Genomic DNA, 15,374 nt, shown 5'->3' on the forward strand with positions numbered 1-15,374 from the left:
ATGGGTAGAATGCAAATATATCTCAAGCCTTTTTTAGAGTGAGTAGAATAACTACTGGGTAGAGTAACCACCGAGATCCTAGATTATGTTGTAAATAATACACTGCTAAATATAAATATAAGGTTCCAGAAATACAACAACCAATTAAAAAAGCATTAATGTGTACTGAGAGTTTTTTTCTGTTATGATAAAATAAGACAGAATTAAGGGTAAATTGTCTGACCATTGTTTAATATAAACAACAAATGAAAATAAATACGACCCTCCATGAAGTCATTCAGTCAAATAAGCTCTAGTGTGTTGGATCAACTGGCGAGGTAACGTGCGTGTACCTAAAGATAATTCAAAATGAAATCCCACTGTGCTGCGGCGTGAACTCGTCTCCACTGCTGTTTGTCTTGTAAGTGACGACCAGCAGAAATCAGAGAATGCTGTTAACATCTCCTGTACTGAACGGACCCATGACTTTGCTCCAATGACTTTCTACGGGCGAGTTATGAAAATGAATAAAATAAGTCCTGATTTCATCTTCTGTGTTCCACTAAAGCTCTCTTTTCTGATTGCTTTTCTAAAAGGCCCTAAATCAGATTTGAACGCTTGACTGAGATGATGACATTCGGGGGCGAGAGAACAAGCGCGAGAGTGTGTGTGTGTGTGTGTGTGTGTGTGTGAGACTGTCTGTGAATACATATGAGGGGTTTTTGCATGTGTGTAAGTACATTTTCAGTTGTCCAAAAAGCTCTTCTGGGCATTTTTAGCTCGTGTATGAGTATTTTTTCACCAATCATGTAATAGTTTGGACAAGAACGTTTTAAATTAACGTCATTGACACAGATTTCTACAAACTTTTGACACATTGTAAGAATCGTACTGTAGGAATAAATCACTGGAATGATTTCTGCGTATCAAATGTCCTCAAACATTTAGATGGATAAAAGAAGATGAGAAGATAAAATTCTAAAAACCCCAACCCTTACCTCTCCTTCACTTGTTTGTTCTGTCTCACATACTCTTTCAACCTCTCTCTTTCTCCTGGTCTCTTTCTGCGCCTTTCTCTTTAAAACAACATCCTCCCTCCTCCACAGGACACACGTTTAAAGTGTAAATGGGCTTTAAATTGGAGTCCAGCTATCAGCAGTGCAACAGTTATATAACAAACCACATTGAGGACATACGCTCGCCAAAAACCTAACCTAAACAGATAATATAGACAGCATATAGGGAGGTATGGAAGGAGGAAGTGGAGGAGTGCTTATTGATTTAGCAATACAGAACAACATTCAAGGCCTCTGATAGACTCCACAAGATTAAAAAAGAGGGGATAATTTGCACAGGATTACTCGGGGAAATCCGTTTTCACAAAAAAATGTTGGCATAGGCTGTACGTGTGTGTTAGAGAGAGCTATAACAACACCAAGAATGGCAATAGGCCCGCTGAGAAATGTTGACGTACGAAATCCTCTGATTTCTTTTATCTGGCTGCTGTTTCTCCCAATCTTCAGTTCATCTGGTCCAATATCGCAGTGCAACCTTCTACGCATTGTGATTACATGGATAAATTCATGTTCAAAAATTCATGTTGCTCATGTCAAGCACAATGTATTTATTTAGAGGCGCCCTGTGAGTTTTCCTGTAAACAGACAGAAGTTATGTTTACATTCAGGGTTACTCACCAAATCTTTTGAATGGATTTCAATTCCTCCAAATAAATTTGTGAAGCACCACCCGTAAATCAGTCCACAAAACATTTGAGCTTGTGCACAGTGACGCATTTAGCCTAGCAGCTACAGTGAAGATTTCGGCTTTTAAAAAGGGTGTCAATGATGACTTTCCAAAGCAATTTGGGATCTTGGGGCATCTGGGGACTTGGATTTTGCGGGGCAAGCTGTAAGAAGCCATTTTATGTTTTTTTTTTCTTCATTTTTTTAAGTCACCATCTACTCTACTCCATAAATGTTTTGTGGGCTACAAAATTTCACATAACTTTCCATCTGCATGGGGATGAGCACATAACGACTATAACTTATCCCTTAATAGTGTGAAACCATTGGCAAGATTGTGTATAGCATCACCAGACACCACAAGGATGTGCACTCACTCAAAGAGGAACTGCTCCACAGCACTACCATAAGTCAGAAACTCCACAGGTTACCTTTAAATGAACTGGTTTTTCAGTTTGTATTTGTATAGCCTATCGCCTAGCCTATTAAAAATGCATTGTTTCATTATCAAACAGCCTTGTCGGGGTAGCAGACACTGGTGAATATGAGAAAGCAGAGGCAGATATTGAGAGACAACTGAGGAGAGACCCCCTGGGCGACAATAATGTTCTTCCAGTACTGCTCACTCCTGTCAGTGCTGTTAGTATTGTTAAGGGACACCAAAAACTGGAGCTGGTATGAGCAGGACTCATGGCTAGAATCTCTTGTCATTAAAGATGCTTCTTTTTGTAGACATTTACTTGAGAATCTGTCTGTGTTACTGGTTTGTCAGGACACAAGCTGTGTACTGTAGTTTTCTTGTTTGTTGTTCTTTTTGTTATTCTCTCTATAATTTTTCTGTCCATCAAAAAGTTTTCCACAGTTGAACGTTGTCTATTTCTGCATCTGCCTGCCTTCAGTCTGGACTTGTCAGTGTTTTATATATCTTTTTATATAATCTCTTCTCAACTTAAAAGAACTGCAGTTGTTATTGTTAGCGTCTTACTTTTGAATCACGTTGAGTGTTTGTAGCAGGTATACGATACTTGAGATAGATTTTCAAATGCCACATATCCACACATAGCCTTGTTTATAGTGTAAATTCGATAGCGCCAGCAATAAATAATTCATCGCATAGCCCCAAGCAAGAAAAGACTGAATGTAGGCAATTAACAATTAACCGCATGTTTGCTGACGTAGTCTGAAGTCACAAAAGGTCCCCAGGTGTGTAGAATGGTATAAGAATCATTATCAATGGCAAATTAATAGTGCAAACTTTGAGCAGAACATTGTGTATTAAAAAGCAGTTGGTGAATTGTCATTAAACCTTATCTGTCTCTTAATGTTTTAGGGGAATGTTCACATAATTGATTCTGACTGGAACAATAGGTATCCTTGTACTGTACATTAAAGAAAACAAATTAGTTTGAATTGTTATGGGTAATGATGGTGGTGGTGGTGGTGGTGGTGGTGGCGGTCGGCATGTGTGCTTGCAACTGTGTGATAACATGCATGCAGGTATGTGAGACAGAGCTGCTGCACTTGTCCTCTGTCACCATGAATAGTCTGCAGAGGGGACAGTTACATCATCGCTGAACATGAGCCAACTGTCTGAATGCTGGGAAATACACAGGGAAACACCCCCCCACCCCCACCGCCACCCCAACACACATACACACCCAACCGCCCACCTCTCTTCTACTCCCTCCCTCCCCGTCTCCCTCCGGCTGCCTCACTAAAGAAAACTTCACCACTGAAGGCGTATTTCTGCTGCAGCCTGATCACAAACGTCCCCGGTGAACTGCTGCATCCAGTCAAAACAAGGCGAGCAGGGGAAACCATCCAATGGCCGGTCCGCTTTCCAGAAAGAAAAAAGGTCGTCCTCACATAATAAACATATGAAGAAATCGTCCCAGTATGTGAGCAGCAGTGGGGCAGGGGCACACATAAGCCATGCACAAAGCACTGACCTACATCCACAGTAACACTGCACCATTGTGGAGCAGTTCCCCGAGGACTCATTAGGAACATTTATGCTTGCGCGCTGATATTTAACAATTTGTTTACATAATGTTGCTTACGAGACTGTAAACTTTCAATCTGTCCCCTCTACCCAACAAATGTTCCAAAGCGAGCTTGCTGATCACAGTTTATGACTTTGTGTTTCGTCACAGCTTGTGAAGTGAATTTTTGAACCTGTTTTCTTAAATGTTCAGACGCCAACAGGAGCAATAGACCTTTTTTGTTCATGCAAACAATAGAATGCCATTTTTTTTTCATCAGAAATGATAATAGCTGAACTATTCAAGTGAACAGTAGAATCTTTGGAAAATGTCCACAAACACATCAGTTTTCTCATACTGTCCAGCGCTACAGCACTGTATTCCCCCTATGTCTGAAATGCTCCTGTCTCTTTAAACCCCTTCCTCCTGGTTTCCCAGTCTTCCAGACATATTCTGAAATTCACTTTAACTTTATTTGTTGAGCTGATATTATCATTAGTAATGAAAAAGATAGTATTACATTTGAAACAAATGAAAAATACAACCGTTTTGACAGTGCTCTCAGACTTTTTGAACCAACTGTGCATGCAGGTGAACAAGTGCATGTTCAATATTTACAGACACACAGGGCCATAATTCACTTAGACACAATGGATATACTATTCCCACTGGAGCAGCGTCCATATCATATTAGCTTCTTGTCTTAACCCACTCCATCCATTCCTTTACACAATACATCATGTAGGCCGTTAATAATTAACACTTGACTTGATCCTTGTTGAACTTCATCCAATGTAACTAACAGCTTTTGTTTTTCTTTATTGACTAAAACTGGCAGGCGGTAAATAGACGATCCCTGAGGTACAATTGCAAACGTGTGGACATGATCAAATTTGGTCTCCTTAGCAACTGAAGTTTGTAAACAGACCAAATTCTCGACAGAAAATGAAGAAAAACAACACAAAGTGCATCAGAGGCAGGCGTTTATAGACAACACAGTAGAATGCAATAACAGAGGAAAGAGATGTGGGGAGAATTTAAAGAAATTAATGTTTGTGAGCAGAAGCAGAGAGTTGTAAATAAAAAAACAAAAAGCGAGTGATCACCCACAGAGACACAGAGGAAGAGGCAGGGAGAGACACTTTCCCTTTTCCTTTGCCTTCAGTAATACTTCCAAACCAGGTTCTTCATTTTTGTGCAAGATTAGCCTGATTAAAAATGGAGAGGATTAAGAAAGATACATCCAAAGTGTCTGCCGTAGCTAGCTACAGGGCTCTAAAATGTTTGATTAATGAAACATGAATCACAGGCTGGTCCCACTGCTGCCGCTAGCATAGCTAATACTGCGAGTTTGGCTTGACACCATTACTCAGCAGGAGTCTGGCCCACATCGCAGAATCATCAGGCCTCATGGGGCCGGGGTTTTTTGCTGCTTCTCACAGTGAGCTATGTAAACGGATCAGCTTATCGGCCCACCTGTGCCAGTGAATAAGAGGCTATAATGACACAGCACAGTGTGAAAGTGGGAGGGAGAAGAAAGGAACAAAACTACAATACAAAACAAAAATTACAAAACATATTTCATGATGTTCTGCCTGTTTCAGTAAGCAAAAGATCATGTCATGTTTTTGATGACTTTACTGGCTGTTTGCCTGATGCAGCCTTAGGCAGGATGAGCTGAGAAAATAGCCACAAAAACATTTTGGGTTCACCTTCAAAGAGGTCACTTCACTGAGGCTTTGGCATCTCTGCTCACATTGCTTCAACACTGTGCGACAAATCCAGACGAGGGCTTTAAGCCACGCGCTAAATCCTGTGTATTCAGTCTTTCCCCTCTGATGGGGCATGCAGGGCGAGGCTGACTGACTCACAGCACATTTATCCAAGGTGAACGACATCACCACGGGCTGTAATGACTAATATATTGTCCGCCGTTTCTAAACGAGCATTGACAGCGTCTGGCATGTCAAAGGCCACAACATTAGTTACGTTTTTTGTGTGACTTAACGAGTGCTAGACCAGTGAAGTCACAGGACTTTAATTTCCCCCACACGTCTCTCTCAACACGGCAATTTAAGATAGAGCTCAGGGCGAAGGGTGAAGTTCAGTCCAGACACAGCAGATTGTTTTTGTTGGACGCAGCTCTGTTACGCACTCATCAGCTATGGAAATGATGTGCGCTCTGTGCAGGTTCTCTACAGGAGGGAGACATTTTGTGTGCCAAGAGCAACATGACCTGAATGGGTTTCACTTGGGGGAGAAAATTGCATTATTTGTGTACACAAGAGGGAGAGCAGTGGGTAATTTCAAGCGGGGCCCTAATCAGAATGGGAGCAATGAGAAATTCATTATGTTCCACTGGGACACTGAGCTGGAAGAGTAGAGTTGAAATTATGGCAGACTTGTTTTTGAGTCGGGGGAGATGGGGAGCAGAACAGTTTATGCTGATGGGACTGAGAGGCAGAAGACTGATAGACATCGTCAGTACACAGACAGCATAAAGGGTCAGTTGCATACTGAGTTCTTCCTACAATGACGCCTTACAGTGGATAATTAATTGCCTCTTATGTGATTATATCATCATTTAAATGATTAATATGACATATAGTTTTGGAAAGTGTTGATTTCACCTTTTGCCAAAACCTTTTTTGATACAACTACTAGGGGTGCCAAAGTCAGAAAATAGTGGCTTATTTACACATCTATCAGACATGGAGCAACATTATCATTCATTTTGCGTTGTGTCCAATATTTACTCTTCTTTTAGCTCTTTGTTGGTTTATGGGATTGAACAATACAAGATTTTTATCATGGATTGTGACAAAAAACATATTATCGGGTTAATATGCTTCATAGGATTGACTTGAAAAAGCCGTTGAGTTTTATTAGTTAAAGCTCTTGTTGGTAAGACAGTAATACTGATGCTTCAGGTTTCCTTACTCGTCAAATACTGATTTGGGATTGTTTGTCGGGTCGTCGGCCATCTAAAAGCTTCAGTGTTTGATTGTGTCATGTACATAAAATCTTGATCAAATATAGCTGTCAAATTTTATTTTGTGGACAATATAATACAATTTATCTTTGAGATGTAGCACAGTATAAGTGTAAAGAGGCATAAACTCTATTCAAGTAAATTACAAGTACCTTAAAGTTGGGAATGACACTCAAAAGTCAACTTTCTTACAAATGGACCTTTAAGTATAGTGTTTCAGTTCCTATCACTGCTATAATGGTAGGCAATGAGTAGTGAAGGACACTGAGTATTGAAAGTATTGCCTCGACCCCTATTGATGAATACCTCAATAAAAATGAACTGCCAAGAATCATCACGACTGAGAGACAAAGACACTAAAAGTTCTTCCTCTAATCTATAATCCGGTTATTGAAGACAGTGCATTCACCACAGGGATCACTGAGAATGTCAAACAGTGAGCTGGTACATAATGAAAAGATAAAATATTGACTATTTGCTGCGTTTTTGTGCAGTCAGGGGAACGGTACACCTTATATATATGGAGCGGAAAAGCAGCTGGCATTCTCGCTGCCAAATAAGCCGCACAACAAGAGGCGTCGCAGCCCTGTTGACACAGGGATACATATTTCTGTCAGCACTCCATCAATATTTATGTTAGAGAGGCCGAGTCAGAACAGGCAGCAGTTAAAGTAATCAACAGCAATGTGCTCCTGCATCTGAGCCATGTTGCCACGGCATTACGTCAAACACATTTACTATAACACACAGACACACACACACACCCGTACGCGCCGCAGACCACCGCGAAAACAAAGACAGGAAGAGGATGGAGGCTTGCGGCAACGTCTTCTAGCAGAAAAATGTGCGAAGCCAGTGTTGCCAGTCTACTTTATCACCGCAATTATGATTCAGCATCTGTTCCTCTTAGCGTGTGATCAGCTAGCGCTCCACCAGCGTTGAGGGATCGGCCGGACGGCCAACCTCTAGAGACGAGCCGCAGATTGCTATGAGGTGTTGGCACGCTGCCAAGCCAATTCTGTCCTGTCCTTTCAGATCCTTATCAAGGGCACCAATAACAAAAGGTAAATCACAGCTCCTATGGGTGAGGGAGAGACGGGGAGAGGGGTGTTGGTGTGTCAATGAACATGTAAGTTTTTTCACTGTTTATGTTTATGCAGCAGCTTATTTGCATGTGTGTTTTGACTTTATCTGCCTGGATGGACTGTGTGCGTGTGTGCCAGGCCAACAGGCCAGTCAGCAGCTAATCAGCTCTCAGCTCACATTCCCCCCCGCCATCTCCCTCCCTCCACTCTCCTCTACGTGTACCTGGTCAGGAGGCAGCAGTCATGCAGCAGGGTTTCCTCCACGTAGACGCCCCGGTCCTCCTGCGTGCTCACGACGTGGCCGTTGTGACGCCACCGCAGCTCCACCGACTGGTCCAGGTAGGAGGCGGTGCACTGCAGCGGGAGACGGTCCCCACGGAAAACCAGTTGCCTCTGGGATGGGATGAGCTGGAAGAGGGGCATCTCCAGAGGTCCATCTGGAAGATGAGGAGAGGATAAAAGGGGGAGGTCAGCTTGTAAACCCTCCCTTCCCCCTTCCAGAGGAGGGAGAGAAGGAGAGGTCATTCTTCCATCCTTGAGAGGAAAAGATGGAGGAAGGATGGAGCAGTGAGGGGATCCATGTCCTGTGCTCAGGATCTTATCTGTCATGTTAGCAGTGTTAACATCTTCGAATGCAGAATTAAACTCATGAATCAAAATCAGACTCATATCAACAAACATGCATGCCCTTAAAATACTGTCAACACACACACACACACACACATAAACACATTCTGTCAAGGTCACCCTCCTCTCCCGTCTTCCTACATGTTGTTGCTGTTGCTGCATGAGATGAACAGCAGCTGATAAAGGAGAACAGCCTTGAGCGCTCCCCTGGACTCTCCTTGACTCCTTACATGTTCACAATGGTGGCTTGCTGCAACACCAGTGATAGGATTACTTACCTAGCAGCTGGATAAGTCCTCAAGCCTTTTTGCCAGAGAATAAGGCTGCGATAAGGATGAGATTAGAAGACAGGGGAGTGTTTAGTCCAGTGCCTGAATATGAGAGGGGGTTTGATTTTTAGTGAGAAACACCTCAGGACCTGATTGATCATATCATACTCCAAATACCCGCGGAGATGTATCGGTGTTGCTTTCCTTGGCGAGCATGAACCGGCCATGAATCTAGGATTACAACAGGGTCGTGCCAGCTCACTGTACCAACTTGGGAATTCCTTCAGAGCGAGTTCGTTCGCACAAGACATTTCCTTGGACATGCTCCAAAGAGCAGCGTAAGCAAGCGCTTTGCCTTCGCTTGTATTCCAATCAATTGTGGATGTTGCTGCTGACAGGCAATCCGATACATAGGTCATAAAGTCCTTTACTGCTCCATGCATTGGAAAGAAAAACATTTAAAGATCCATGTCAGGTGATGTGGCTAAATGTCTGCAGCCCTCAACTTAACATTTCCCTCGTGCAGAGAAGGCTGCTTATGGTAATACATAACCCGCTAAACAACCACGGCTATTAACACATGCAGAGCTTTGACCTCAATTTTCTAGATAAGTAATTCATAATCATAGGTGCATAATCAAAAGTGCCATGTGTTCGAGAGCAACATTAAAAATCTGTCACTAATATTGGGATTTCCATGATGACATCTCTGTGTAATTACTCAAGCTGACCCTGTTAGAGCGTTAAGACTCTATGATCGTCCCCAGCAACAGTGGCTGAGGCTTTGTTATCTCCTGCGGCTGACACACAACAGAAACAGCATGGGGGCCATTGACTGTTGACTTGGCTGATGCTGATACTGTTGAAACAACGCTTTGAGCCAAGGATCAGAGTGTGGCTGCTTGCCTTCGCCCGTTGGACACTGCCAGAGCAAAATGCAATTATTGGTTGTGTGTGTGTGTGTGTGTGTATGTGTGTGTGTACAGTATGAGAGACAGGGACAGAGGCATGATGATGGGGGCGTCTGTATGTGAGTGTAATTAAGAGTGTGTATATAAGCAGTGTGGCTCAGTGTGTGGAAGAAACATTGTTGCACCCTTAAAGGGCTTTGTTAGGATACAGCTAACTTATTTCTGGTGCTAGCGGTCTGTAGTGTGTGACTTTTATACTGTCCAGATTTGCACTGGCCATTGTTGCACTGGATTCAGACTGCCTTCACAAACATTTACGGATTTAAGGATCTACAGGAAAAAGATCCATGCAATCCCAGCCGGGCCTCTTCAGAAAAATATAGGTCAACTATGAATACAGCTTTTAACCACCCATACCGCATTTACGTTTGTTGTTAAGCAGCGACCCCTAGTGGCCAAAGTAATTATTACAACTGCAAAGAAGGAAGTAAGGAGAAGTGGTACAAAGAACAAAAAATGCTTATAGCAAGGAGACCTGAAATGGATGGTCTTGTTAAACAAGCATGGGACTTTTATTCAGGAGGCTGCTGTTTGTGTCCAATGTGAAACCAGAAGTCAACGGTGAGTTCTGCCAACTAACTTAGTTATTTACTTAACGAAGGAACCTTCGAAACTGAAGTTACAGAAGTAACGCTGTGATTTTAATCCAAACCACAATGTTTTCCTCAACCTTACAAAGTAGTTTGAGTGTCTAAACCAAACCAAACTGCGACCACACGCTGCAACAATCATGTTGTTTTTGGAACAGTGATATACTGTATGTCATTTTAGGAGTCATTGGCAAGCAACCTATTCATGCGTTGTGTAATCCAGCATGTTTTTTATCTCATTAAAAACAGCAGCACTGCTTACTATTCAATCTTAAAAAAGTCAGAGCTATATGAAGTTACTGCTTATACAAATGATTTATCAGATCCTTCTGCATCTGCTTCAAATTAAACGTGTTCAACTGGCCAAACAGAGGCTTTTATTGTGCAGCCGCCACAGGAAATGCAGTGTATTTGTTACCATGGATAGCCCTGATTGCGATCATTCACCAAATATTTGTCAGCACAAGACACATTTCTGATTGCAACAGTCGTTTTTTCATGACAGGAATGAATACAATTTAAAAATAAAAACGTTTTACTTTAAAATGTACTCTTTTATTTATTTGATTTACTTATTAGTATGCCTATCATACTCCATCTCAGAATTAATGTATTTCCTGCTTCAATGTTTAGTCTCTTTAATGTTTTAACATTATGTGTACACAGTGTGTCACCTCAAATTGAATGTCCAACCCACAGAGAGACAACAGGAGCTTTGATTGGCCAGCTGTTTCTTCAATTGACCGGCTGTCTGAGCAGGACAAAAATGTGTGCGATCCGACCAGTCCAATTTTAATCCATCAATTAATTCATAAAACTAATACTATGAATCTATAATTATTCACACACTGGTACCTGCAGGCTCCACGTTTCTCTGCATCTGTTAGCATTACACAGTTATTATGGTAAGTGCTATGATTTTGTCTCCAACAATAAAGACCTTTATTGTACAACTGCTGTCTGATATGGACAGAAATATATACTTGATGGATATTTTCATTGTTTATTCAAAAAGAGACGTTTTCAATTTTGAATTTTATCCCTACCAGAAATGTTTTGAGAATAAAATGAGCAGACATTCTCATTCTCAGATGGACGCCCGCATGTCTGGTTCAATAGTCACTTCATTATCCTTTTCTCAAAGCAACTCATTTTAAAAGAGGTGTGTGACTGAACTTCAAAGACCCATATGACAGAATATGTTGAGTTATATTTCATGATACTTTTATGTCATTAAATTATTAGAGGCATGCCACAGGCTAAAAGACACGGGCTTGCACGTGAAACTTAATTTAATGACATGATGCCCAGAAAGTGCAATTGCACTGCTGTGTCATCATTCAGTAAATACTGTTATAGAAAGCAGAGGCTAGTCCTGCAGTGCACAACATGGCATGTTAGCTCTGGACTGTGCAGTGGCTCTCATCCCAGCAGTGTTAAAGAACCAGAAGGCTGAAGCTAGATGAGTCCGACAGACGCCTGCCCTGACCTCCACACAGGAAGCACCTGATCCTGGCAGGAAGCTACACACACTCCTTCGTTCCCCCTCATTTGCAGGCAGTACCCGACCTGTATCAGCACAGGGACAAGGGCTCATTGCTGGAATGTGTGGTGCAGACATCTGCTAGCCATCACGCTGGAGCTGCTGGAGGAAGAAACAGATGCATCTTCTATGACATGTCTCCGTAAAAACAATGGGGGAAAATCTCAGTGGGAAAATATTAATATTTTAGGTGGTGTGTGAGTGTGGAAACAGGGATATTTTCATCCCATCCCATCATTTTTCTTGATAACAAGAACCTAGCATCAGGTGCTGAGCAATATTTCCATCCACACACCCTTAACAAGGTCCCGACCGGTGTGTTCACGGCTGCACGACATTCTCTTACAAAAGTCAAGCCATATGAAAATAACAACCATCAAGTAACATTAAAGAATATGGTTGTTAGAGCACCACACTGCATCCAATTGAAAATTGCTTGTTGCCAAGTGAATGAATAAGGTATTGTAAGATGGAGTTGTGCTGCTGAGAGGCGGATGGATCCAAGCATGGCGAGAGCGGGGAGCCCAGAACGTTATCATTGTAATCCCATAATGGATGCTTCAGGGCTGGAAAGGAGCGCTCCACGTCCTGCCACTGGATACCACTCATGGCTCTTTGTCTGTGCACTGTGCAGAATTACCCTGTAATTGCTTTGGATTGTTCTGCGCAAATGAAAAACACATACAATTAGGATTACATAGAATAACTCCAGACGTCTCAGGATGGCGCTGTCTGTGTATACAAAAACACCAACTGTGGGTGGGGGGACATGTACATGGTGCAGGCTGGGACACATTTATCCTCATTAGTTGCCTGAAAACTGTGTCACATCATGCATGAAGTGCATCTTCATATAAGATGTCCTCACTTCACACATACACACACATACACACACACACAGGCACACACATAGCCATACCCTACTACTAACCAGTGATTTTCTCATTCCAGAGCAATATCCCCTGCGTGATCCAGATGTAAGGAGAAGAGGAGGATGATTCTATCACATATGAGATACAATTCCCCTGTGGACCGCAGCACGGAGCACCGAGATAGCGCAACGGAGGGGAGACGGGGAGGGAGGCAGGGGGAGATTGCCTGTCTGTAACCAGTCTTTCAGAAAAAAAAAGAAAGTAAAGACTCTTGGATTTCTCTTCGCTGTAGCTAACAGCTTCCAGTCAGTAAAGAGGCCATTTTGTTCTGTTTAAAAACCCTGTTTGATGCACAAACTGCTGATAGAAATTACACTTCAACAATGTCCGTCTCGATGTCCATCTTTTAGTCTTCACAGTCATTTAGTCTGAAAAGGTTTATGCTTACATCTCCACTGGCATTTCTTTCTTTCTTTCTTTCTTTCTTTCTTTCTTTCTTTCTTTCTTTCTTTCTTTCTTTCTTTCTTTCTTTCTTTCTTTCTTTCGTCCTTCCTTCCACCTACGGCCAGATGTATAATGTGTATGCACAAAAACACATCAACTGGTATTTATAAAGGAAGTACTGTGGTGTGAATGTGCTTGCCTCATGCATACTTCAGACCAGCCTACACATGTTTTTCTAGAGATAGCTGCAGGTAAAATGATGAAGTGGCATCAAAAATATAAAGTGAGACACATAACATTAGAGTAAAACATTGTTTGTTCAGCTTGTTTGCCAGTTTCATGGATTGTGATATCATTTTGGGGTCTACACAGTGTTAAGTAAAGTGTTTAGTAAAGTTTGTTTCAGTGTAAGCTCTATATATCATTCACTGATCATACATCCCAACGTTTAATAACGATGATTGAGATATTACCGATTGATGATGGTCTGCAGTACATGCGGGAGCGCAGCGCTATAAATATCCACAGTCGAGCATAAGGACAGCTGCTGTTGTTGGAGAAACTTACTCATGAATCACAATCTATTAAACCACATTGTGCTTCTTATTGTCTGGTCTCCAAGCAAGTGTTTAAGTTTCTGCATCTATTTATGGATAATTGGTGGAGCGGAAATGAAGACCACCTGCATTTCAAACCTGGCAACTGCCAATATCAAATCAAATAAATCTTATTTATATTGCCCAATATCACAATCACATTGCCTCAGTGGGCTTTACTAACTGTACAGTGAACAACATCTATAATAAAAAAAACTGCCCAGTTCAACAATAGTCTTCTACCACTGGCAAAGTGTCATTCATCTAAAATGCATGTTTGATGCTTCAACATCTCATTAATAACAACACTTTAACTAATGGGCCACGGAATAAGAAAAAAATGACAGCTTCCGAGTTTAACCCAAACTAGCAATTAGTCTGAGATGTTGCTGTTGGGTAGATATCATAGACATTAGCAAACCAACACAGTATGTGTAAGCAGGCACTCAGTAGAGTTCATACCTCCACCAAGGCCCAGCGGTGCCCTTTTCTACTTACTCATAGACACCAGCCACATAAATACACCAGACGTTTTTCATCAAGATCCACGAGAAATTAACCAAAAGGTCAAAAAAACAATCTCGCAATGTTTCAAGAAAGTGTGACAAGAATCCTGGATTCATCCCTTTTATCTCAATTTGCATCTCAATACCCATCCTCCATCCAAGTTTAATGGAAGTCCGTTCAGTAGGTTTGTGTACTCCTGCAGACAAACCAACCTACCAACTAACAAACGGACCCACGTGCGATGTTATATTGAGCTTATTACTTCCTTGGCGGAGGTAATATATAGTTTGGATCAGTGTGTTTAACTGTATATCTTTAAATTTCACAGTCACAACTGCAAATAAACAAGTTTCCTGACTTTCACGTATCTCTGCAATGCAAATCAACCGCCAGTTATCTACCAAGAAGTCATTGTTAGACTCTGTCTTCTGTATTTTTTGCTACTGTATGCACAAAACCAAAATCATAATGTCAGTTTTCAGTATCGTGCAGCTCAGTTGTTTGGTGGGAGAGATGCAAGAGGCAGAGAAGAGCATCGGTCATTTATTTCCCCAGCACACATCTGTTCAGCTGATCCAAGGATTTCAACTCGCAAACTTCTGAAACACACCCCTGGCTTTAAAGCCTACTGCTGCCCCTAACACAGGTGGTACATAATAGGGCAAAGACTGTATTATGAGATGTTTTTTTTGCCCAGAGCTTTTCTCGCTGGCAATTTTGTACTAAATTATCACCTGATATTAGGCTTGTCAAACAGTTCACAGCAGGTGGAGAGATAACAGCAGAGAGGGAAACCTATTATCAGAATAGATCCACTTAATCATGTTCTCATTGTGCTACCCACTTGAAAACACAATGTTAGTGAAATTTAACTGTTTCTTGCTGATGAGAAGTCTCAGGAGGCATTTTTAAAGTGCATAGATATGCCTTATCTTGTAGAGATCTTTTAGTCGGAACTCAGCAAAATATCCATCTTAAGAAACCATTCATTCTTGCCTTGAGGCCTGAAACATTTGCTCCTTTAAAAAAAAAAAGGAGACATCTCCTCGGAAATAGCGGTTAGAGGCTTGATGATTTTAAATGTTCCTCACTTGGACACAAAATCAAGGGATGCACTGATATTCATGCATGCGAATGGACATTTGAGGAGTTTTCTTTTGTAGAAAAAGTCTCAC

At 41.7% G+C, this 15,374-nt stretch overlaps 1 protein-coding gene across 1 annotated transcript in view; it reads right to left on the bottom strand.

Annotated features, from left to right (window-relative positions):
• adgra1b (adhesion G protein-coupled receptor A1b) overlaps positions 1-15,374 on the bottom strand; it is a 175,473-nt gene that overhangs the window by 125,620 nt on the left and 34,479 nt on the right. Inside the window, exon 7 of the mRNA XM_073481241.1 lies at positions 8,004-8,217. Within this exon, the coding sequence (XP_073337342.1) occupies positions 8,004-8,217 (214 nt within the window). The remainder of the gene's footprint in view (positions 1-8,003; positions 8,218-15,374) is intronic.

This window comes from Pagrus major, chromosome 15 (assembly GCF_040436345.1).
Source record: "Pagrus major chromosome 15, Pma_NU_1.0".
NCBI lineage: Eukaryota > Metazoa > Chordata > Actinopteri > Spariformes > Sparidae > Pagrus > Pagrus major.